Genomic DNA, 26,918 nt, shown 5'->3' with positions numbered 1-26,918 from the left:
AAATATATCCTCACTCTTCCATCTTTCACCTCTTTTATCGAAGAACACGACATTTGCCTTCTTCAGGAGGCATGGTCAATTGATCCACTTTTCCAAACAGGCTATTCAAATTTCTATATCCCTGCCTTTCCCAGCACCAGGGGCAGGCCTTCTGGGGGCTTGACCACCTGGGACAGAACATCACTTAACTGTCGTATATCACAGTTATCCACTGATTCCTCCGACCTGTTAGGTCTTCGCCTATCATCCGGGCCTGACACAATTGTGAACATTTTTAGCATCTACACCCGAGGGGTCGGGGGGGCCAAGTCTCCAAAACCCTTTGTGTCCTGGCAGCTTTTCTGCAAAAGCATGCACTCCGCCATCATAAAACCATTGTGGCAGGTGACCTTAATGTCACATTCGAACCTCTAGACTGGGACGATAGCAGGTCCAAAGACGAGGAGTATGGAGCTTGGCTTATCCCTGCCCTGACTATCCCACCCATCAAGAGATGGACGCGGGCCGATGTCCAAGTAAGATCGCTGACCATGGAATTTGGGCTCAGGGCATGAAATGGCAGAACCAAATCAGATGCCAAAGGCCATCACACATTTAACAAAACCAACCACACCAGTAGAATCGACTACTGTTTAGTCGATATAAGATTACGGCCCCTAGTCATCGACATGACGATCATTGAGAGAACTGAAAGTGACCACAATCCTCTCTCTGTCCATATGGTAGCTCTGGGTAGCTACCCGGCCATGATTAACTCCTCAGCTACAGCACCAGAGGGCATTAGTCTGGTTAACGACAAACGTCACCTAAAGTGGGACAAGGTTGTGGCTCGGCCCGCACTCATTAATGCAGCTAATAGCACCTCAAAGACTGCATTAATGGTGCTAGAAGAGGGTCCTGCAATCCCCAACCAGGAAATAAGTTTAACCCACACCTCATGCTTCAGGGACATCGCAGCCCACTTCTCAGTATCCACACCCATGATGGCAAGAGACCAAAGGGTAGGCATCGCTGGTTTAATAAATGGGCCGTCCTCAAACAAGCATTTAATCCAAGCTATCAAATCCAAGGATGCCAACGCCATCCGCTTAGCTAGGAAGTCCTACAAGCTAGTCATACGCAAAGCCAAGCATGACCAAGATGATAAGTGGTGGACAGCACTCAGCAACGCTGCACGTGAGAGGAATTGTAGTCTGTTTTGGTCCCTGCCAGCACGAGGCTCAGAAAGCAGTGGATTGAACATAACAACTAACATCGCCCTAAAAGACTGGGTAGACCATTTCAGTGGGCTGTACTCTCACGATCATGATAGCCCCATTCTTGATCACATGGACCCTTGCTTAAACATTACTTCAGCACCCACCACTCAAGTGCCTCAGCTGTTTTCCCAAAAAGACAAAGTATATTCCCTAGGCACTATAAAGCGTGGCAGGGCCCCTGGCTCGGATGGTGTTCCAGCAGTCCTGTTCTCAACTGATATTGCAACCTGGTCTGGATACATCACCATCATAGCGAATACAATAGCATCTGGAGTGCCAATCCCTGAGTCCTGGAAAGGGGCTATTATCCCGATCTTTAAAAAGGGCGACAGATCACTCCCCTGCAACTGCAGGCCAATCAGTCTAATCGATTGTGCGCAAAAAGTGTTCTGCCACAGTCTCTTGGGGAAGATCGAAGACTGGATGACTGAATATGATATCCTTAGTCCCCTCCAAGCTGGTTTCCGGGAAAAAATATCTACCACTGAGCAAGCCCTCAGGTTCCTATTTTTATACTTGAAAACGATGCTCATTGGCTAAGAGAGCTTATATGTAGCTTTTGTGGACCTAAAATCTGCATTTGATCTAGTACTCCGCAATAAACTATGGGACACTCTTTCCCGAATGGGAATTCCCGAGCACATCCTAGCACTATTGATACGGCTCCATGAGGGCAACTATGCACGCATCAGGTGGGACAACAAGGGGCAACTAACTGATAGAATCCAGGTATCAAGGGGTGTGCGTCAAGGGTGTGTCCTTGCCCCTACCCTCTTCTCCTTGTATATCAATAACATCGTCCCCTCTCTATGCTTAGAGTGGAGGCTGACGCACCATCACTTGCCACACAAAAAATCCCTGTATTGCTCTTTGCAGATGACACTCTCCTGATATCCAAGACCCCTAGTGGATTAAGGAAACTCCTCACGTGCTTTGAGGAATTGTGCTCCATGTGGGGACTTGAAATCAACGCCTCAAAAACGAAATTAATGACCCTCAATCCCCATAGATCCTTTAGAGGGAAGTTCACACTAGAGGGCACCATGCTTGAGAAGGTGGGCACCTTCAGCTACCTGGGTATAGCATTGACTGGTAACATGTCTTGGAAACCACACATAGGAAAGCAAGCTTTAAAACTAAAGCAAACAACGGGGGTACTAATAAAGGATTTTCACCTCTCACATACAAAACCAATTTGCCCAGCAATCCAGATATACTAAGCCCAGGCCTGTGACCTCATCGCTTTACAGGGCTGAACTATGGGGCTATGCTAAAATCCAAGATATAACCATCCCCGAAAACAACTTCCTAAAAAACCTTGTGTCCCTCCCGCCAAGCACCCCACTGGTCCCCCTTTTTAAGGATCTTGGTATGAAACGCATTGGTCACAAAGCCCGCCTATGCCCTCTTCTGTACTGGCGGCGTCTCTGGACTACCCCAGAGCTCGAATCCTTTACTGCAGCCCTGCAGGTCACTTTAGAAGCTGACCATCTTCATAGCATCCCCTGGTTTAGATGCATCAAGGGGTTACTCTACTCACTTGGGCTTAGAGAACTCTGGAATTCACAAACTACCTCCTCCTTTCCCTCAAAAAGCGAACTTAAAAAACTGTATTGGCACATGGTAGACTCTGAAGATCTGGGGGCCGCACTTCACACTACATTATCTTGGGACTTTGTCAACCTAAAAGAGACATGCAAGTACGAGGCTTTCTGGGATATAATCATGGTACCAAGGGAAAGGAAACTGTACTTTCAGTACTGCATTGGCACACTGCCACTAAGACCGTTTACCAGCTGCTGGTCACACAAAGAATCAACCACTCGCCCAGCCTGCAAAGCCCCCATTGAGAACCTCCCTCATGTCCTATTTGCTTGCCCGGCGTACACTGCCTGACGTAAGAAATGGCTGGCCCCGGCATGCAGACTGCTGGGAGTCCGCAGTTCTAAAATAGCTCTCTGAATCCTCCAATCAGACACTCGGCCAAAGTTAGTGATCACCGTCGCCAAGTTCCTCGGAGCCAGTTGGATTGTTAGAGGAAATTTGTTATCTGTTTAATGGTTCCAATAAGATTGTTCCATCACACTATGTGAGTGTATTTTATCTTTATTTCATTCTTATTTTATCAGCCATACGTATTGTTATATTTATGTAAAAAGTGTATTTATTTGTATTTATTGCTGCTATGTGCTTTTATGGCTCTTGTAGCCGAAATAAAGTTCTTTTGACTGACTGACTGACTGATATAAAATCCTTCACGAAAAATTGTGCCAGTTATAAGCATACTATGTAGAAATAGCTATCAGGAGAAAAACTTCCATATTAGCCTGATCACTGGAGTAGTACCAATCAATCAAAACATGATTCTATTATAAGATATATGATTATAAAAGAACAAGTGCAGTAATCATACGATAGTTGTATGCATTTCTAAATTTAAATGTATTGAAGTAAGGTCGGTAGACCACTATAAACCCCCATGCTATTATTGGAGTCACATAGGTTTCTCAGTGCATGATTACTGGCACAATACTGACTTTCAGCATCATAACATGAATTAATATTAATTCGAACAGGCGCAAAATAATCCATTGAAATAAAATGTCTTGCTTCCTAATGACAGACGCACATGTTCCTTACAAGAAAAGTAGATGAGAATATAAACATTGGTACGGTAAGTATATTTGGTACGGTAAGCATATTTCAGTATGACAATAGGTATGAGAACACAAGTGGAGGAATGGTTACTGGAAAAATTACTTTTGGTGCATGATTCCTGGCACAGCACTGTATCCTATACAAAAGATAACATGCATGTCCACTGACAGTTGTAGTGGTGTACTAACCTGCGAGTCATTTAGGTACATCAAGAGTTTTGGTAGGTTGGACTTTCTGAATTATTAAAGTGCAGTTGACGGGTGTGAAGTGATTATAGTCTCTATATGTGTGTGTTTGAAAGAGCTTGCAATTTCTTGAATAAATTGCTAATGTTGAGGTCTTGGAACTAGCCTCCACACAAGGAGACTTATAATGCGCAGTGTGTGAAATCTCATAATTGTTTTACCAAATTTCTAGAAATTCCATGAAAATTTCCAAAAATTACATCTTCAGAGCAAAATGTGGTTTGCAGGACTCCCATGTGGCTTTTTTTCAGTTGAGCACTCTATTTTCATAAAATGTCTCGCAAGATACCAACACGGAAGTAAATGGATCAGAAAATGACTGTGAGATATTCCCATTCATGAACGAGTCTCCTACATACAAAAATGACATCCAAAATTTCACATAATGTAAAATTCAAGCCCATGCCACCTATAAACCCTATCAATGGTTATCCTCTTTCGTATCATTGTGGAGAGTGGAGCTGAAAGTGTTTACAACCCACTGCAGAAAGATGGTGCAAAAGCCCAGCTCAAAATGGCATTTGACGATCACCACTGAAGCCATAATCATGGCCACGAGCTAAAGAAAATAACCAGGAAATATTAAGGCCCATATTTATACTTTTTGACGCTAAACTGCGCTAACGCAGTTTAGCGTCAAAAAATTTTGCGCCGTCTAACGCCATTCTGAAGCGCCATGCGGGCGCCGTATTTATGGAATGGCGTTAGCCGGCGCAAGCAGACCGGCGCTGCCTGGTGTGCGTGGAAAAAAACCACGTAGACCAGGCAGCGCCGGCGTTGGGCAAAAATGACGTTAGGGCGTCTTAAAATGGGGCAAGTCAGGTTGAGGCAAAAAAATCATCTTAACCCGACTTGCGCCATTTTTTAACGACGCCCATCCCCCATCAACATGACTCCTATCATTGTAAAGACAGGAGTCATGCCCCCTTGCCCAATGGCCATGCCCAGGGGACTTCTGTCCCCTGGGCATGGTCATTGGGCATAGTGGCATGTAGGGGGGCACAAATCAGGCCCCCCTATGCCAAAAAAAATTATAAAAAAAAAAAAAAAAATACTTACCTGAACTTACCTGAATGTCCCTGGGGTGGGTCCCTCCAGCCTTGGGTGTCCTCCTGGGGTGGGCAAGGGTGGCAGGGGGGGTCCCTGGGGGCAGGGGAGGGCACTCTGGGCTCATTTTGAGCCCACTTGTCCCTTAACGCCATGCCTGACCCAGGCGTTAAAAAGCGGCGCAAATGCGCCGTTTTTAGCCACGCCCACTCCCGGGCGTCTCTTTTGCCCGGGAGTATAAATACCACGTAAAGGCCTGGGAGTCATTTTTTAAGACGGGAACGCCTCCCTTGCATATCATTAACGCAAGGAAGGGGTTCACGCTAAAAAATGACGCACATTCCGGGAACTTTGGCGCTAGACGCCTCTAACGCCATAGTATAAATATGGCGTTAGTTGGCGTTAGTTTAGCGTCGAATTTGCGTCGAAAAAAACGACGCAAATTCGGCGCAAACGGAGTATAAATACGGGCCTAAGCCACCTAGTCATAATTGTTCTTTTTCTGCTCAGAGAACATGAGCCAGAATTCCTTCAACCTCGCCATTCATAAACCTGTAATTGCAGTTGTTATTAGTCACTTTTCCATTTACGATACAAACTCATCATGTATGCTACAATGATCACAGCCAGATCCATGAAAAATCTGAATTGTTTGTTTTTCTTTGGCCACATCCAGTTGGACCTATTAAATTTCTGATGTAACAGCATTGGCATACTGGCTCAACATATAATCCAGGAGTATTTTCCATTCAGTTTTGGGTATCTACAAAACATCTATACAATATGTCAGAATTGAAACAGGAAGGACCTGTGAGTTTGATCAGAAAGTTATCTGCTTTAAGCCTGACTGCTTTTCTGCCAGGCTATCAGAGGGTTGAGCACAGATTTATTCAGTGGCTTTTGGTGGTTCACTCTGACACGAATCGAATCGTAGTTGTTTCCTGAGTGGGGCTTTCAACCACCTCAACCAATATACCAATTTCCCACAGTCAGCTAGCTGGTTAACACATTCTACCTGTGACTTCGCTGATGTAACATTGATGGCAGCACCCTCTTTCTGAAAATTGTTCTGGCACCACTGTGAATGAACTGCGACTTATTGTTATCCTCAGACGTTGACCAAGTGCAAGACAGACAAAGGCAGAAAAGAGAGGAAGCTAAAGATTGCGTAACATGCAAAAGAAGGAAAACAGGGATAAAATGGAATGTGCTAGAGTGGGATAAAGACAGGAAGTGTAGGATGGTGGCAGAAAGGGACACGAGCCAGAAAGAATCTAGACAAACTTCGTGTTCAGTAACTATGGCATATGGCGCCCCAACTTTGGGTTACTAAAAAAATGTTTGGGCGTTTGCACTTATATTTACACACATTAAGCACTGTCGAAGTGACAGACGTTATTTGACATATTTTAATGTCAACTTCACAATCAGTCAAGTCTCACAGTTTGAGGTGACAGCCATTGCCTTTGTTCTGGCACTGAAGGCTACTCTCCCTCATTCCTCTGTTCTCTTGGCTGTCTCACAAAGAACACACCGAGAAACCCAGGTAATGAGCTGGCAGTGTGCTTCTTTTGTTAAATTGTCATTTAGTGGTCTGACACGCCTCAAAAGACATACAGTACATTGCTTCCCTCAGCAACAGAGATGTCATTTGCTGTTTCTGCTGGTTCAGCAGGTTGGGTGGTTCAAGGGGTTGTATTACACCTGGTTGGATGTCGTTTTACCAAATAAATGCAGACATCTTACTAATCTTTTGAAGCCTAAAGCACACTAACGTCTGCTAGATTCCTACAAATAGTAGGTGATTCATAGCAACGGGTCGCAGTTCGCAATCATCCTCTAACAATACAATATAACATTACAGGCAGAGTTTTCCAGGAACTTCCAATGTGATGCAATAGGTGCAATAAAGACATCGTTAGGATATATTTGCATTGCTACCACATTAGTAACATCCCTCCAAACATGATAAAAGACATGCATGTCGTATTTTATCATTTTTGGATGGATGTTACTAATGTGGTAGCAATGAAAATCATACTGATGTCTTTATTGCACTTCTTGGTTTTAAAATTATATGTACTGACTTTGGTATATGGGTTACATGTATGTTTTTTGTATGTTTGCAGCCCTGAGGAAGCCTTTGAGAAGGTGAAACGCATAGGCTGCACTTGTGCTTTTGGATGAAGAATTTGAATAAAAAACATAAACAAATGAAAGGATCTACTCGTCCTATTTTGGATGATCCTTGATATTTACACAATTATCTGTTCTCTCTCTTTTTTTGTGTTTAAGGGGATCCAAAGATCACTGCTTACTTTCTCTAACGTTTTTGCTAACAAGAAACATTTTATACAGCAGCGCCTATCCCTTTCAATGGACACAAGTTGCTTTCTGTTTGAGAAAGCAAATAAATGAAAAACGGCCTGCTATCCTTTGCATGTCTCCAGACTTAATCACAACCACCCACAGGGGGTTGGAAATTGTGATCCACCTACTTTTCGTTTGTCAGGTGATTTTACAACGACCTGCAAATATACAATTTGGGAGGTGAGCTCTTTGTATTTAGGTTGCATCAAAAATGTCATGCCCATTCACAACCCTGTTGCTGTCAGGCACATTGCACATCTCTGGTTTATAAATGCGTATGGTATAATGGGTCGTTAGTCATTTATAATGTTAAGCAATTTATACTACAGGCCTGACCATGAAAATAAGCCACTGTTGATGCTGAGGCACAATAATATTGACCTAATGATTACTGTTAGCCCACGACGTTGCTAAGCTAATGATTTTACTGGATCCAGGTGTAGCTTGTGTGTTTTTGTAGAGTTGGCTGTATATAACATTTCTATTGGAAAAAATATCAACTGAAAACGCTAAATCCCATCGGACAACAAACACCAGTTAAAAAAACTGCATTCAAATGGATTTTCTTTTGAAGCAGTTCATTGAGCGTTGAAACTTACAGATGGTGGAATTTTCACAAGAAATGGTACTACTTACAAGGAAGCATTTAATGGTAGTTCCAAAGGCTTCTGGGTATTGTTGCCCTTAATCCCCACCCCACTTCAGACATTCCTCGTAATGATTACTTTCTATGCTCCACACACTATATCTGTGCCAAACGTTAAGAGTTATGCTCAGTCTCTAACACCCGACCCCTTATGGTGGCTCCAAAGGGGTTCAGGCATAGTTACTCTTCATTCGTTACCCTATAGAAGTTCAAAGGGGTCGTTTTAAGGTTGTCCTCTATTCCAAAGCCCTCGAAGTTGTTCCAAAACTTCCAAGCATGATTGTTTCTATTCCCACTCATCGTTGTGACCTCAATTGTTCCTGAGCAGGATCGGTTTCTGTGCCCTAAGAGTCATGGTGGCACCAAAGGTTTCTGTGTAGACTCACTCTGTATATGGCCACTTGGTGACCCTAAAGCTTTCTGGGTATGATTACTCTCTATCTAAATTCCTCATAATAACATTTAGATTTAATAACACAAGAGGCACCCTAGCTCCCAGGATGGCACCATTTCTCCATGCAGGATCCCTTTATATCACCCCACACACTCATTGTGCATCCAATGATTGCTAGGTGTGATCACTCCTTGTCCCAACTACTCATAGTGACACGTAAGGCACCTAGGTCCATTCACTCCCTATCTCCTATCCCTCATGGTGGCACTGCAGGTTCCAAAGTGTGGTAATCTCCTTAATCCTCGACTCACTTAGGTACAGCTCCTCTGGTTACCATCACTCTCTGTCTCCCATTTTGGTGTAGAAGCAAGGGTTCTGGTGCACGGTCCCTCTCTATCTCCTCACCTCCCATGGTCACAACAATGTTTCTGGTGCATATTCACTCTGTGTCCCTGCCCAAGGGTTAACACGGAAGATTCCTAACTATACCCCCGCTCCTGCCTCTCTACACTGGTAGACGGCCACTGAAGATGCTGTATGGTTTTTTTCAGGTGTGAGCCAGGGGTGGATATGAAGGCGCTGCTGGGCCTCGCGCTGCTCTTCGCCTGCTTTGGAGACTCGAATCCAGACAGTAAGTGCCAAGCTCAATAATGCACCCTGACCAACTGTGCCTCTGGGATGCCAAGGGTAAGGGTGGTGCATGTGACTATTAACTGACGTGACCTTCGAGAGGTACGTGACACCTGAAATATAATAGGTGCCCCATAAATACACATACATTAACATACAAGATGGGCACATGTGCTTGACATTAGACCGACTCTGCCACGTCCCGCAAATGCCTTTCACAAGGTTGCCGGACAAATACCTGAACTACCACAGCGCCTACCAACCTACCAGACCTGTGATATGTACTAATTGCCCTAGCACTACTGTCCTTTCACAAGTGTCTGAAAGTGACTGACGCTGCTCCAGCTCGTGCTCTCCTCTCAGAGGTGCACCTGACTTGACTGATCTGTCCTGTTCCCGCCGACCTTAAAAGTATCACAGAAGTAGCACACTATCTTGCCCTCACCTTTTAAGAAAATGGCTTACATGTCTCCGTGTGACTAAGACCTACTTAGCTTTTGCCTGTCTGACACGGTTTCTACTCCACCCCTGCATCACTGCCTTCTTGTCCGTGCTCTTCACATTGGAGTGTCTAATGCAGCCCTGCAGCTATTCAAAAATACTCGATCTATAAATTACTCCAATACAGCCCAGCACGACTTTCTGTCCTGCTCCTGACATATGATGTAACTGTTGCAGACGACTAGGGATCTAGGCAACCCTAACTTTTCACTACTGTGGTCCTGCTGCTTCTCGAATGCGTGCCTGATATGATGCTACCTACTCCCTCTCCACTGACCTTTCAGTGCTGCGACTGGCAGGTATCTGGCTCTAGCCCATGGGTACTCACAAACATTTTCACAGGGGCCAAAAAGTTTGGTCTGTGATGTGCCCGAGGGCCGCATGGATTGCCAGAGGAAAGGCGGTCAAGCGAGGGAATTAGGGGGATTGGCTGCTAGCTATGGGTAGGCGAAGTGAAGGATATACGCTTAGTGACTGATTTGAGCAATATGAAACTACGAAACCTGAGATTAATCTCCTCTTCCCCACTTTTACAAATTGTGTGATCCTAGACAATTGCTTACTTTCACTTTCCCTCCTTTTTGTCATTATCACATATGAGGACAGCAAAATATCAGCATCTACACTGTAAAAATATGCTCCTGTGCTTGATTTAAAAACTATAACATTGTTCATGTACAGTAGGAACCCAGGCCACTCAAAAAGTGCACAGAACATCTGACTTGCCTCTTTAATTCACTAAGGCATATTTGTCAGGGTAGGGTAAGAATTAATATTTCTGAATTCATGTTTGAAAACTATCACTTTTAAATTAATACTTCTCATTGCAATGATAAATTAATTTGTACTTAGGTTGAAAGGTTCATCATGTTAACATAATAAACTTTTGAGTTTTGAAGCAACTGTTGTATTTTTATACTTTTCCTGCAAGATGTCTTTAAAAATGAACCTGTTTCTTAAGTGAAGCTAAGGACTCTCTAGTTACTTCCTTTCCACCAGTTAACCACAAAATATTTAAGATCTTTTATTTTTAGAGCTGGATCCAATGAACAGCAGCCCTTTACTCCTGTTGCCCAGGGGGCCGCATGTAAAGGTCAGGGGGGCCACATGCGGCCCCAGGCCCTACTTTGAATATCCATGCTCTAGCCCATCCCTTCCTACCAGCCTTTTGGTAATTCGATCCTCTGAACAAATCTTTTGTTTTACTGTCTTCCACGGTACTCGTTTCATCAAACTTAAAATGATGAAAGGTGATGCTGTGGCCGACACATGATTGAATCTTTCATGTTCCCTAATGGCCTTCCAGCGGCCCTGGCATTAAACCAGATGACATTGTATGCATATCACTATGTCTAAAAATTCTCATAAACTTTATTCAAATATTAATTGGTTAATAAAGAGTACAAAAACAATTGGGCGCTGGAAAAATTGGTATAAAGTGGTGAAACAATATTGGGTCCATTTAGAGGTTGGAATACTAAACCTAAAAGATGACTTTTTTTTTTTTTTTAAATGTGTCCTAAGTTCAAAGTCTAGCATTTCCAGCACATGTTTTCAAAGAAATCTAGATGAAAAACGTATTTGCCCTTCACCAGCAGTGGATGGGAGTGGCCATCACCAACCTTTTTCTTATTTTTTTCTCTCCCCTCTAGATGCACTGAGAGCCAGTGACTGCCACCCAATCCTTGCTAATATTTACGAAAATAAGGGGTATGTGACATGTATATGCAAACCTGGATATTTTGGTGATGGCTTTAAATGCACCGCTAGGTCCAACTGCAAGAATGACGACTGCTGTGCCTCGGGGTACAAATGGGATAAGAAGAGTAAGGACTGCGTGGATGTTCAGGAGTGTAATGACGTCACCATGAACAAGTGCGCCCCCAGAAACACCTGCATAGACTTCAGGGGCAACCACCTGTGCATGCAAACTCACCCAGCAGCATGCGGCTCCACCATCTGTAACCCTGACCAGGACTGTCTCCTTGTTAACGAGATCCCTCAGTGTGTTGATCCCTGCAGTAACTACCAGGAGATATATGGCCCCAGTCGGCTTTCTACAACTAAATCCAAAGGCCAGTTCTCCACTGACCGCTACCTTTTTGGCTGGTTCCGGTACATCGGTGGAGAGGGAGTGAGAATGCAGGAAGGTTGTGTGGCTGGCGGCCTTAAATGTGGCTCAGCAGAGCCCTATACTCTGCAAGTTGGAAGCCATCCAGCTTTGGGAGATGGGATTCGGTCTGTGCCGATGTTCAAGAATACAGTGTGGTCAAATTCAACAAACTGCACAAGAAGTGATTTGATCAAAGTCAAAGCCTGTCCAGTGCCCTCATCCAAATCGAGCCACAACGGATTCTTCATCTACAAGTTCAGCGGGATGCTCCACTTTGACGTTTACTGTACAGGTAAGAGCCCTCTCTCCTAACCTTCTGATTCTACGGCAGAAGGGCACTAGAAGACCGTCTCAAGGAGTATAAAGCAAAGTAGTGCAGTCAGATCTTCTGAACAAGATAGTGCATTGTAGATAAAGACAGGTAAAAGCTGTGGGTCAAATGTACAAAGATCCCTAGATCAGCATCTATCAGAACAAAAATCACCAAAGAGACTTGGCAATTTGTAGGGTGTTTTAGGGGGTAGGCTCTGATGTGTAAAATTTGCAAAGCTCATTGGAGCAGGCGGATATCTGACTATAGTGAGTGTTGATATTGTGAATGCCAAACCTCTGTAGGCTCGTATTTCGACTGTTATATTTTAGACTCCCTGAAAAAAGTTCATATTTTGTTTTTTTCACAAGGGTATGGCATGGTTGTCACTAATAAACATCCCCACATCGTCTTCTTATATTCCATATTACTGCATCCTCAGATACTCTGTAGGACACCCCTAAAACCATATAAGCACCATTTGATTTACCCACGCACGCTAAACACCCAAACAGAGCTTCAAATACTTAGATCTCAGCCATAGGGAACACTCTGAATTTTTCTGCCAAGGGAATGAAGGAACAGTCTGCAATAAAGCTTTCAGCATAACCAATTATTTTGATTCCTACAGTCCACTTTTACACTTTACAGCAATCATGGATTGACCCTATACACTTGCTGCTCCAACCACCCTGCACATCTACTGTGCCTCCTTCATTCAAACACCACGAAAGCAACCCTCAGTCTCTTCCACCACTCTGCTTACATTCTTTGAAATTCGTTCCACTCCTATATTTCTCCATTCAAAGAAAACATTGTAGCTCTCTATCACTTACCAGACACAATTGGCCCATCCTTTGAATACCTTAACACTGTCAGTGGCCCATTTCAACTTGCTCTCCTTCTCATGCTACTTGGCAATTCAATATCTACCTAAACTTCACCATTCAACAGCAAAAAATCACCTCTCACAGCGACTCTGAGACCACTCACTACTGATGACAAACACCACACTTACACAAAAAAAGTGGAAATCATTGTACCTCATCCTTATAGTTGATAATCTTTCTTGGTGAATATAGCTTGTCACCAAACAATCACAAAAGATGATGGAGAGAGCACTTGCAATTTGTCTAACTACTGACAATCGCTTGGTGCAGCATTCCAACTCAAGCTACAGTTGTCTGACGTACCCAATGACATCAAAACCGATCTTGAGTTGTTTGTGTTCTGGTTCAGGCAGGACCCGGCCTGGCAGTTTGGGTGACTGTTTCTATTAAACCAAGGTTAAGACTGATTTGTATATGGCTGGGTCCAAACTGAGGATGTATGCTGGGCAAAAGAATGATGAGTTGGATTGTAACTCTGAGTGATTACCAATGGTTGGACTCATTGCAAGGATTTCTCCCTTCAGCTTCTGTGTGTTTGAATATACTGTCTCCCCACACACGCATCACTCACTCTGCTTTACCAAAAAGAAAGCATTCCTCACACTTTCTACCTTTCATCTTATAAGTTACCTTACACCACTCCAGCACTCCACATCCTTTGCTTTGTTCAACAAAACAAATAAACAAGTATTTGGTACACTCAGTCCCCTGTATAAATTCTCTCCAACTGTCCATGTCCACAGCCCTGGTGCACACATGTGCACGCTGAAAACCAAGATGAGGACACTCCTACTCAAAAGGCATGAACATATTCTTCACCCATAAAACCTTGATATCTACGGACTTTCTTTGAACAGTCTCTAACTCTGGGCAATGCCAGATCTGCATACTCTGAAAGCCTAATCGCATCACTACATTCACATCCCCACTTCATTCATGCTTTATTAATAAATTCATCCCCTCATAATGTTCTTCCACCATACACTCCACACTGTCGGCCACAGATTTTGCATTATGCTTTGTCTCCAAGATAACCAAAATCAGAGACACCCTTTCTACTTTACTTACTCATCTTCTACCTCCATCCTTCACCCCACCGTACTCCATCACTCTCTTACACTTCCCTCCATCGTCTCCTTTGAAACTCTTCAATAGTCTGAAATAAGCTAAGTCATCTTGTGCAACATCCAATCTCTTCATCTCTCAAAATGGTAACTATTTAGCTCTTTCCCGGATAGCACTCCTCTGTCCAACAATGTATTTCAATTGCTCCCTCCTAACTACCATATGCCCATAGTGTTTTAAATCTACTCTGAGCCTGATTCACAAAGAACTCCTCACATGAAAGAAAATGGCATGCCTATATTTGTATGTGCGGAGTTCTCCGCCCCGACTGCGGAGTCTCTGAACTCGTAAATGTACAATTAAAATGTAGTTTCATAAATTGCAAACAATGTAAACTCAAGCAAAACTGTAACTTTACCTTTGTAAATCAGTTCCTCTGTTTTTACCTCTACCAAAACACTTCTGAACCTTACTCACATATAACACCCAGGTTTACTTTCCAATCTGGATTCTTGCCATTGATTCTACAGAAACAGCATTCTCCCACATTGCCAACTTAATCTTCTCTGCTTACCACAACCACTTATCTTCCATCCTTTTTCTTTTTAACCTGCAGTTGTTTGTACTGTGGATCATTCCACACTGTCCTGTTGCTTCAAAGCCATTGGTGTCAATTATACAGTTCTTCAGCAGTTTTCCTCCTACATATCTAGTCACTCATTCATCATGCAGTGGGACTTCAAAAGAGCCACACTGACAAATCTTCACTAAAAGTTCCCCACTAATCGTTAGAGTCCTCTCCTATTGTGTTTCTTCATCGCCTCACTTGGTGACATAATTTTCTCTTGTGGTTGCTCATGCCTTCTCTGTGCTGAAGACATACAAATATTCATTTTATTCCCTACTTCCAATCTTGCACTTATGACTACCGTTCTACTACTAAACAAAAGATGGCCTTTCAGTCTCTTATTCCTGACTCTTTCAAGATGGAAGTAAGTCCTCAATTTTGCCTTCTTCTCTACTCTCATCACATATCTAACCTCTGTGTTCTACCTCCTGAGAGCTTGACCTTTGCCTTGACAGGTAGGAATTGAGGCATAGTGTTTAACCATTTAATGCACATGAAAGAATTCATTACCATAAGCAACACAGCAGTACAATACCGGGTCATAAACAATCAAAAAACACAACCATACCTTCTTTCCATAAATTGCCTACTACTTAGAAACTAGACTGCAACAGTCTGTTGATGGGCTTGCCTCAGTATCCCTTAACTCTGCCAGATGAGGTGCCTAATTGTATAACTAGGGCCATTTCCGACTTGCTAAGACACCCACCCTAAACTGCCTTGTCACCATAAGCTTGATAGTTGACATCTACAAACATGGCTCTTTCCAAGTTTTGCAAGCTAGTGAAAATTGTGTTAAAATTGGCTCATGCCACTTACTTTTACTACCTCACTGACAGTGGCCTACTACACATGTTAGTTTAGGTCACACCTAAACTACCATGTGGAGCCTCGAGATGCTAGTCTCTTTATTTGGTATAACCCTATCACATCAATTCCCTATGTCCTGATATATGAGCCACATCCACATTCAACAAGTTTAAAACCAGTCTCAAGAGCCATCTTATGAAATCGTAAAGGAAGAATGTATAAAAATTTACATTGCATCCAAAATAAAACAAATATATCTTGGGAACATTCAACCCAATCAAGACTAGAGAGAAAACTGTACCCTAAATATATGATTGAGTTATTGTGGGCTTTGAGCCTTACCACAGAAAAAAATATTTATACAATGTAGCAAAGGTGGGATACCACAATATAATTGCCAGGATATTGTCGGACATACATCTTGTGCCCTTAATATCATCTAGAAAATATTTCCCCAAGAGAGTTAATAATGACTATTCTACCAAACACATTAGCAACACCAGTAGTTCCCACCTATGCAAGATCCATTGGCTTTGCCAATATGTTTTAGCCATGTTGCACACCAGTATGGCTGCTGTTCAGCATGGCTAAATGTTAGAGAGTGAAAGGAGAGTGGAGTGGAATGGAGAGTCATAAAGAGGAGTAGAGTGGAGTGGCGTACAGTGGCGTAGAGTGGAGAGGAGTGAAGTGGTGTGTCATGAAGTGGCATAAAGTAGTGTGTTGGTGTAGAGGGTTGTGGATGTCACAGGAGTTGAGTGTCAGAGTGGGAGGGCATAGAGTTGAGTGGCATAGAGTGGACTAAAGTGTCAAAGTGGAGTACAGTGTCTTAGATTGTTGTGGCATAGAGTGTTGAGTCGTGTAGAGAAGAATGAGGGGCATAGAGGGTGTTGTGTAAAGTGGAGTAGAGTGTTGCAAAGAAGAGTGATGTAGAGCAGAGTAGAATGTCGGAGAGTGAAGTGGCATAGAGTGGAGTAGAGTGTTTTAGAGTCAAGTGGCATAGAGTGAAGTGACATAGAATGTCAGAGAGGGGAGTGGTGTAGAGTAGAGTGGCTTAGAGTGTAATAGTGGAGAGGATTAGAGTGGAGTAGTGTGTCATAGATGAGAGTGGAGCAAAGTGATATGGAGTGGCATAGAGGGAGTTGGATAGAGCACAGTAGAGTGGAGGAGTTTGTAGAGTGACATAGAGTGTTGTGGAGTGAACTGGCATAGAGTGGAACAGAGTGGAGTGAAGTTTAATGGAGTAGAGCTTCACAGAGTGGAGTATCATAGAGTGTAGTGCCGTAGAGCAGCCTAGAGTGAAGTGGTGTAAAGTACAGTAGGGCAGAGTAGATTTATGTAGAGTCCAGTGGCTTAGAGTGCATTGGTTGTAAGTGAAGTGGTGTAGAGCACATTGGCATAGTGGTGCAGAGTAAATTGCATTTACGTAGAGTGCAGTGGCGGAGGGTAGATTGTTTCAGAGTAGACTGAAATGTTGTAGAGTGGAGTGGCCCAGGGTAGAGTGCAGTGGCATAGAGTAGAGAGGTAGACTTTATTGGTGTAGAGAACAGTAGAGCAGCATAAACCGGAGTGGTGTGGACTAGATTGGAGTGGCCTTGACCGGGGAGGTGTAGACTGCGGTTGTGAAGAGTAGTGGTACATAGTAGAGGGGATAGAGTGCACTATCATAGAGCAGAGTGGTGAAGAGTAGAGTAAAGAGCAGTAGAGTGCAGTGGCATAGAGTACAGTGTCATAGGGTGCAGTGGTGCACAGTAGATTATAGTAAAGTAGAGTGTAGTGGCATAGAGTACACTGGAATAGGGTCCACTGGAATAGAGTGCATTCGTGTAGAGTGAAGTAGAGTGATACAGAGTAGAGTGCAGTGGCATACAGTGAAGTGGTACAGAGTAGAATGTTACAGGGTAGATGGGCATAGAGTTTTGGTGGTAGAGTTTGGTGGTAGAGAGTAGAGTGCATTGGTGTAGAGTGCAGAGGCTAGAGTGGTGCAGACTACAGTGACAGAGTGCAATGCTGTATATTAGAGTGGCATAGAGTGCAGTGGCATGGAGTAGAGTGTTGAGAGTATAGTGGTGTATAATGCAGTGGTGCAGAGTAGATTGGTGTAGAGTGCTGTAGCGGAGCATAGGGACTTTGGGTAAAGTGTTGTAGAGTGCATTTGCCTTGAGTGCAGTGGCATAGAATAGAGTGGCATGGAGTGGGGGGGTGCAGGGTAGATTGCAGTGGGCTGGAGCAGAGTGGTATAGAGTAGAATAGTGCAGAGCGGAATAGAGATGTGTAAATTAAATTGTTTAAAAGTAGAGTGTGTAGGAGGCTGACCCGCAATGTAGTGCACAAAACTAGGTACACTGTGAAGGGGGTCCAGGCAAACACACTTTGGTTTCCAGAGGCAACAACTAGATCACCTAATGCTCTAATGTCTGGGGTAGCTTGGTCAAGCAGTTAGGCTAATCTTGGAGAAGTGCTAAGCATTTGTTGTACTCACACTATCAATTATGCACCACACACACTCAAGGAATAACTTGAGACCAATTTTATAAAAATACTTCACATTTTTATATAATTTTTAAAGTTAAGATGGTCAAGATACATTAAGTACTTTTTGAGCTATGAGTTATCATTTTTAAAAGTTTAAATAAAGTTAGTCTTTCTGTGCGTTTTTACCCACCATAGGAATCAATAGGCAGTCACTTTTAAAATGCATTAAAAAATGGTACAATTGGGTTCCACTTTATTCTTTTGCAGAATGGTCAAAGTAGTCAGTGGGCACCTTGTGCCAGTTGGAGAGCCTCTGACGGCTCCCGGTTGGGTGGGAGCAGACCAGGAAAGTCTCTTAGAACAGGCACAGGGCCACTTGGAGGGGCCGCCTGGAAAAGGAGATGGTTTGCAAACTTAAAGGTGGTTCCCTGGGGTCCCCTTGGGCTGTTGAGGTCGCAAGGGGTTAGGGACCCGTTGAGCACAGCTGGTTCCTCATTGCAAGGGGCAGGGCGGCTGGATGCAGGGTGAGTTGGTGATCCAGGAGCTGTGTGCAATGGAGCCCTTTGGAGCTGGAGGTAAGGTTCTTTGGGGGGGGGGCTCACAGGACAACTGTGCCACTCTAGTGGAAGATCTAGGTGTTCCTGAAGTCCCTTGACTGGGGCTTCCTCTTGCTCCATTTGCAGCTCTGGGGGAGCTAGTTTTCCTGGAGTCCGATGTGCACTGGCCAGTACCTGGGGTATTGGCACAACTCAACCACTGGAGGGCACAGTGCCACCAAAGCTGGCACACTTGTAGGTCTTGTGTGGGCTGTTGTCGGTGTTTTGTTGGGTCTGGCCACAACTTCTATTTGCAGAGATATCAGCCAGTCAGTGAAGTGACCCTCACTTGCTTGTTGGTTCTTGCTGCTTTCTTGAGTGGTGCCTCCACTCAGGAGGGAGATCTCAGGCTATTTGCAAATCCTGGAGGTCCCTGGGGTCTTTTGAGGTCAGTCCAGTGGTCAGCTCCTCTGCAGCGGTGATTGTCGGGACACAGAGGCAGGGTTTTAGCTCTTCTTCTGATGCAGCAGGTCCTCAGTTCTCTTGCTATGGTCTTCTTAGGAGCTGTTTTCTTCTTTGTCCTTTTGAATCTAATTTCTTGGTCTAGGGATGCCCACTAAATATTGAATTTAGTGGGTGTTTTAGGGGAAAACTAGCAGTGTCCAATGGGACACTTCCGTTTGGGTGGCTACACCAACTATAGTGACCACTTCCTGTGGGAAGGGTAACTTCCCTGAACTTTATTGGTAAATTTCCTCCATTCGAAGATGGAGGAAACTGAAAAAGAGGGTCTACCTCGCAGGCAACACCCTGGGGTGGTGTTTGCCAGATGAGGCCACTCCTCCTAGCCTTTGTCGGCTTTACCACCTTTGCTCCCTCTAAAAGTGGTAGTTTGCAAGGGGGAAGGCCATCCACTGCTAGCAGCAGGTCTGGAGGTTGAGTTTCAAGGGCGATAGCCCTTTGAAGCTCACTGCCAGGGCGATATACATTCCTGAGGGAGGGGGTGTTAGCTCCTCCACCCAGGAAGGGCATTGTTTTACAAACCAGAGAGCCAGGGCTCTCCCCGAAGGTTTGTATATTAGTTGCCTGGAGGTGGCAGGCTGGTTGGAAGCAGTCAGCTTCCATGCCAGGTTAGTTAGCCTTTGCAGGGGGCACCTCTAAGGTGGCCCCTGGGTACATTTCATAATAAATCCAGTACTGGTTCCAGTTTGGATTTATAATTCTGAGTTGTTTGAAACCAAACAACCCATGGTTCAGAGTAGCCATTATGTAGCTGGGAAACTCGTGTTGACCAGTGTCCAGCACATATATTAAAATGGCTGTTCTGGCAGGGACACAGTGGGGGCATATTGCTCATGTAGCTATGCCCTCACATATAATATGGAGCACCCTGCCTTAGGGCTGTAAGGCCTGCTGGAGGGGTATCTTACCCATAGTAAGTGCAGTGTATGGTGGACAGGGCACACAGGTACTGTTCCAAGTTGAGTTTGTGTTTTAGGTTTGCACCAGGACACCCAGCCTGCAGTGAAAGGGCTGGGTGTGTCTGGATGCATGGCCCTAGGAGGTGGCACAATCAGTGATGCCGCCCTCAGGGGCCTACTCATACTACCCATGGTACCTCAGTACCTTTTACTAGGGACTTATAAAGGTAGATAAAGGTGTATCCAATTACCTCTACAATGTTTTAGGGAAAGAACATTGGCACTGGGAACCTGGTTAGCAGGATCCCAGTGCACTCTAGTTCAAGTTGCATTCAGAAATTAGGCAAACAGTGTGCGTGGGGGGTACTGCAACAAGGTGCCGATTTCCCACAGAGTGAAGTGGCTTGGAGTGGATTGACATAGAGTGTGGTGGTGTAGAGTGGGATGATGCAAAGCAGAGTGGTGTAGAGTGCAGTGGCATATAGTGCATTAGTGTAGAGTGACAGTAGAGTTGGATAGAGTAGATTGGTGTAGAGTAGAGTGCAGCGGCATAGAGCACAGTGATGCAGAGAAGGGTGGCATAGGATTCAGTGGTGGAGACTGCAGTGTTGCAAACTAGAGAGGTGTAGAGTGAAGTAGCATAGAGTGGAGTTGTGCATAGTAGAGTGGGGTGGTGTAGGGTAGAGTGCAGTGGCACAGAGTGGAGTGATTCAGAGTGTATGATGTAGAGTGGAGTGGCATAGATTGCATTGGCATAGTAACATAGAATAGAGTGCTGTAGAGTAGGGTACAGTGACTTAAGGTGCAGTGGCTCAGAATGGCAGAGAAGGGGTGTAGAGTACACCGTCGTAGAATGCAGAGGTGCATATTTGAGTGATGTAGAGTGCATTGGGTTGGAGTTCAGTGGTGTAGAGTGGTGCAGGGTAGAGTGGGGTAGAGAGCTGTAGCATAGAGTACAATGGTGCACAGTAGACTAGAATGGTGTAGAGTGCAGTGACATAGAGTACAAAGCCATAGAGCGCAGTGGTATATAGTGCTGTGGCATAAAGTGTTCCAGAGTAGAGTACAGTGGCATAGAGTAAAGTGGTGTAGAGTGCATTGGCATAGAGTGCAGTGATGCAAAGCAGAGTGCAGTGGCACAGAGTAGAGTAGAGTGATGCAGAGTGGAGTAGCACAGAGTGGAGTGCTGCCCAGTGCAGTGGCACTAAGAGCAGTATTCTAGAGTAGACTGTTTCACAGTAGAGTGGGGTGGTACATAGTAAAGTACAGTGGGGTAGCGTAGAGAGGCATCGAGTAGATTAGGGTAGATTAGAGTGGCTCAGAGTGGATTGGTATAGAGTGACCCAGCAAACAGTGGAGTGGTACAGAGTGCATTGGCATAGAGTGCAGTGACATAGAGTGCAGTGCTGCAGAGTAGAGTGGCATAGAGTGGAATAGCACAGAGCGGAGTGGTGTAGAGTGCAGTGGCAAACAGTGCAGTGGTACATAGTAGAGTAGTGTGTGGTAGAGTGCACTGGCATAGAGTACAGCGGTATAGAGTAGAGCTGCATAGAATTAAGTGGCATAGAGTGGAGTAGTGCAGAGTGGAGTGTAATGATGCAGTTTGTAATGGCATGGAGTGGATTGGCGTTCTGTGGAATGTTACAGAGTGCACTGCAGTGGTGTGGAATGGTGCAGAGTAGAGTGAGTGAGGTAAAGTAAAACATGCATGGTGTGGTAGTGTACTGCCATTACAGGCACAACATTACATTGACTCCCTTGCACACTCCACCTGGAGATTCCCTTATATGATGGATTCAAGGACATTTTAACCAGGCGAGACTCTATGTCAAAATTTGTTGTAACAGCGAGTGATGCATTGGATGAAACACAACGATTGGCATTAGGAGGAGCAATCTAGGAAATACCAAGCTGGCCAGAGCGTTGATTTTGTTCAAAGGGAAGGCTTGACTGATTCTCCAATCTGAGGTCGCTGAGTGATGTTCTCTGTGAAGGCTTGTATACGAGCTCGTGAAAACTGGCTATGGGGTTGCTCCTGGGTTCTTCATCAGAGATGCTTACTTGAGGTTGATTTAGTACAGAAATAGAGCTAGACTGGTTCTCCAATTTAGCAGGACTGGGCGATGTTCTCTGGGAGGGCTTTGTCATCAACACTTGAGGATTGGCTGAGGTGCTGCCCTTGATTTCTGCATAAGGGGTGCATGCTTAAATAAGAGATGTTTTTAACAAGGCAGTCCCGCTTTGGCCATCCAGATAACCTATCTGTGACCCTGTCTGTGACCCTGGGGGTGAGCTGGATGGCATTTTAGTCCGCCCGCTTGGTTGTTAAAGGAGATAATTGCCTTCTTCTCGAGTGCTTTCAACCTGTGCTTTCGCCCTTTCCATTGGCATGTAACCCGGGGTGTAGATGTCAAACAATTTATGACTGCAGTGCCACTTGTGATAGGGAGAGAGGCCCCAGAGCTGATAACTGGACCTGAATACTGTTTGTCAGAAGGACTACTCGATGAGTTAGAGACCTGTGTCTCAAGGTGTTTTAGGGGACTCTTCTTTTTGGTTGATTGCTGGGGTTCGATGCCCATGTATAGGTTCCTGTTCATGTGACTTAGGGGACCCGGAATGCTCCCCGCAGAGGGAATCGAGTGGGAGGGCATGTTGTTTGAGGCTGCGGTGAATTGCCGCTCCTGATATCGCTAGCAAACCTGGAGTTGGCTACCACATTTTGGGTCAGAGCTTTTTTCATATCCTCAAAGCCGCTACTTAAGATTTCTGGTAAGGATCTTAGCTTATCTAGGATTGGAGAACAAGTGCAAGAACAGACTGGTAGTCAGGAGTCAGCAGATTTCTGGGCTCTGACTATCAGGTTATTAAGGTCTACAATTGTTGAGTTAGTTCCTGAAGTAAAAATTGCCAGTGTGTTTAACAGTTTGATTTGAGTGTCCATTTTTGTAGGCTGGGAGTTAAGGGCTTCAGCGGTGAGCTGGAATGTGCTTTGTATAATGTTCAGAACCGTTGGTATATCTGGATCTGTGGTAGTACCAATGTGTGTGCAGATGCCAAGTCGGTTCCTGGTGCCGGAGCAAGATACTGCAGGTGAGAGCGGAGTGGAACAGGTACGGTTCTGCCCTAAGGCTCCGTCTCTGCCACCATAATTTGCCACTATTGCCTCTGATTCCAGGGAAGTGAGCAAAGAAGGATTCTGCTGTGTGTGGGTCACTAGTTAACCTTGGGGTGCCGAGCTGTCGAGAAGGGGCTTGCTTAGTCAAGATCTGTCCATTGAATACTTTAGCAAATGTTGGCAGGCACTAGGTCTACTTGATCTGTGCTGGGAGTAATATAATTGAGGCAGACTCTCAATCAGTAGTCTTGATTCAGGCCTGGTGATAGAGAGTGATTTGAACTTGCCAAATTTGCTGGCTGCCTTGGTTCCAATGAGACCAGGGAGGAGGGAGAAAAATTAGTGGATTTTGCTACTATGGGTTTTTCTGCCCAACTGCCAGCTTCGCCTGCACATGGGAACTCTATTCCAGGGCCATTTGGATGCACCTGTGTCACTGTAGAAGACTTAGGGGGTCATTTTGACCCTGGCGGTCCGAGACCGCCAGGGCTAAAAGGACGGAAGTACCGCCAACAGGCTGGCGGTGCTTCCAGCCCTATTACGACCGCGGGGCCGGCAGTTTCCCGCCATTTTAGCCATGGCGGTGATAATCCGCCAGGGCAGCGCTGCAAGCAGCGCTGCCCTGGGGATTATGACACCCCTACCGCCAGCCTGTTTCTGGCGGTTTGCACTGCCAGGAAGAGGCTGGCAGTAAGGGGTGTGCTGGGGGCCCTGGGGGCCCCTGCACTGCCCATGCCACTGGCATGGGCAGTGCAGGGGTCCCCTAACAGGGCACCGGCCAGCTTTTCACTGTCTGCATTGCAGACAGTGAAAAGCGCGACAAGTGCAACTGCCGGCTCCTATGTTGCGGCCTCATCCCCGCTGGGCCGGCGGGCGAAAACTTGGTTTGCGCCCGCCGGCCCAGCGGGAATGTCATAATGGGGGCCGCATGAGTGCGGCTGCATTGGCGGCCGCACGACGGTTACCGCCTGGCAGGCGGCGGTAGCCGTCCGCCAAGGTCGTAATGACCCCCTTAGTTGCTGCTTGAAAAGCCAATGACTTAACTCAGGTAGTGAGAGAGTTAGTGGGCTTGGTTGATATCCAGTGGTCTTTAAGGCTACATCATATGTTTGCAGCTAAACCGAAGGCAGCTACTTGACTAATAATAGTTGGCTCCAGAGGAGATGGGAGGCCAGCAATACGTGAGTCTGCTGCGTAGGTAGTTGAAACCGGATCCTTGAGAAAAATACATTTTGCATCAATTTTAGACTGACGCTTAGTAGCTGTGAGGATTTCTTGCACAGACCTGGAGCCTAATTGATTAGTCCTGGTGTGTGGCTCCACCTGAGTTGCTGTGATTGAGCTACTGCCCTGCGAAGGCCCAGCTGGATCAATGATGTTTGCTAGGGCTTCAGGTATTTCAGCCCCCCTTCCCTGACTTGGCTTCTTTCTCTGACGGGAGTTTGGGGAGGGTGCTAGTTTTTTCAGACCACATTTTAGCCGATTCGGCCAGATGTCTTCCTTTCTGCTATCCTTCATCTTTCTGGTCCTTACCACCTTGTTGAACTCTTGCCATGTAATTGCTAGGTCAGTGATTTCAACGGATAGCAGGGTTAGGTAACCTGGTAGGACTCTGCTGTCTGCAATCTTTCAATGGGTATCCTGGAGAGGACCTGGAGGACCTGGAGTAGTGCAGACATGCATTTGGACAGGCAATTGGAAGAAAATGGTTCACAAGCAGGTCTCACCGGGACCCCACAAGCCACACCCAGACCTAGCTGGGCTGCCTCCGTGAGAACCCCGGGACGCGCTCTCAGCAGCAGCCCACTACTACTGCAGCGCTCGTGAATTACCCTTTGCAGACACAGAGCACAAGCAGGTTTCCCAAGCTGCACGGGGCTATAGTGGACTGCACTACTGCTAGGAGGCGTAGAAGGATGCTGGGTTCCTTTTAGACCCTTAACCACCATCCTACCTGCCCACCTACTCACCGACCCACCCAGACCACAGCCAAGGCAGCCTGAGCAGCAGCGGCCGGCAGCACGGGCAAAGGCAAGGGCAAAGACAAGGCAAAGGCAAAGGTGAGAGCTGGTTTTGATGGCAGCGGATAGGGGGAGGTGGAAGGGGGGAAGCAAGGGAGGCAAGGAGGAAAGCAAAGGAGGGAGCAATAGTATGGTGGACAAGAAAGAGAGGGAGCAGAGGGCCGGAGAGCAGGCCATAGCCTCAGCCCTATCAAGCCCTATCCAGCCTCCACCTTGTCCCTGCCTCGCTGAACTCTCCCCTCACAGCTCTGATGATCAACCGACCTCACCCTCGAAACTAAACACTGTACCCCATCTCTCCCCACTTCCTGGCCACTCCCCAACGCCGTACCGCCACTCACCTCTGGCACATCGTGCAAGCAGACCACGCAGAGCAGCGCAGCTTCGCGGAGCAGCTTCAATATCCCAGTCTCCCAACTCATTTGTCCTCACGTCTCTGCTCCTCACTCACTCCCCGCCCTCTCGCTCGTCCATCCGAAATGCGAGATGCAAAACCCCAAAAAACTCTGCAGTGCTTGTAAAAATTGTTTGGTAGGAAAAAGGTGACCTACTTTGTTGTGGCATAACAGGAAACCTCCAGGTGAAATGTGCAGGGCAGCAACCATACATTTTCAGTGCCAGCAAATCAGGAGGTTACTAGATTTCAAACAAAGACTTGCAGCAAGATGCCCTCCCCTTAGGCCACCCCCGCGGTTCCAGCACCGACTTTCTGTAACTGTGGCATAAGCACTAAAGCGTCTTTGATGCCCCTGGAATATAAATCGAGGGGAACATTCGACCTGCTGAACCGGGAGAACATTCTCTGTCTACTGAGTCTGTTACTTTCAGATATGGTATCAGTGAATTCATTCCGCCTTCTGCTTCCCAGATAAATGAAGCAACCAGAGTGACATGGATCTCTGCTGAAGTAGCAGAGCAAGTACTTCGACAATTGAGAGCGTACTCGCTCGGCATCAATTCAGACGTTGGCAGGAGATAAATAACAAATTGAAATTAAACTCTAATACAACCTGTAAAGATTGGACAAGTGCAGAATTTATTATGTGAACATTAAAGATAACTGAAATACTTTTCAAGGAGGTCCTGAGGAAATCCAGGGGTACTCCCCGGATCATGTTGACGGACGGACCAATAAATATATTAGTGGTCTGTTTGTTTGGAAGAATTGGAATGCAAAAAGAACTCTTGAGATAAGTTCGGACCTGACGGACGGACGAACTAACGTACTAGTGGCCTGTTTGCTTGGAAGAATTGGAATGCAAAAAGAACTTTTGAGATAAGTTCGGACCTTCATCTGGATTCTACATGAGATATTATTTAATGATTTAATTTATGGACACTAAGAACATTGAACTCTGGTACAAGTTTGAATGTGTATGACAATATTTGTTGTAAGAAAGGATAACAAACTGGATTTGAATATAATTTTCCCTTGTTTTTAAGAAAACACACTGAGTTTAATTTGTTTACATGTGCGATTACTTCATGTGTATGTTGTGGTAACATTGTGTTACTAAGTTAGGGTTATTGGAAGGTGTAACCTCAGTAATTGCACTGTACACCATAATACATATTATATAGCTATTTATGAGAGTGGAAGCGCCGTGCACTCAGTAATCACCTCCTCTTTTTCTTAGTACTTGGAGTTGGAGGGTCTTTCAGGAACTGGGGAATTCACATCTCCCTCGTAATTGACCCTGTCTATCCATATCTTCTACTGTCACGAAAGGATAGCAGGGGGACTCAGGCACTGCCCCGTGTCCCTAGAGACATTTCAAGGAACT

General features: G+C 45.3%; 1 protein-coding gene across 1 annotated transcript in view; it reads left to right on the top strand.

The window, feature by feature from the left end:
- Window positions 1-9,173: 9,173 nt before the first annotated feature.
- LOC138284827 (mucin-17-like) overlaps window positions 9,174-26,918 on the top strand; it is a 94,963-nt gene continuing 77,218 nt past the window's right edge. The window contains exons 1-2 of the mRNA XM_069224013.1: window positions 9,174-9,250; window positions 11,403-12,155. Of these exons, the coding sequence (XP_069080114.1) occupies window positions 9,190-9,250; window positions 11,403-12,155 (814 nt within the window). The 5' untranslated portion in view covers window positions 9,174-9,189. The remainder of the gene's footprint in view (window positions 9,251-11,402; window positions 12,156-26,918) is intronic.

This window comes from Pleurodeles waltl, chromosome 3_1 (genome assembly GCF_031143425.1).
Source record: "Pleurodeles waltl isolate 20211129_DDA chromosome 3_1, aPleWal1.hap1.20221129, whole genome shotgun sequence".
Lineage (NCBI taxonomy): Eukaryota > Metazoa > Chordata > Amphibia > Caudata > Salamandridae > Pleurodeles > Pleurodeles waltl.
This window is presented reverse-complemented; position numbering and strand designations above follow the sequence as displayed.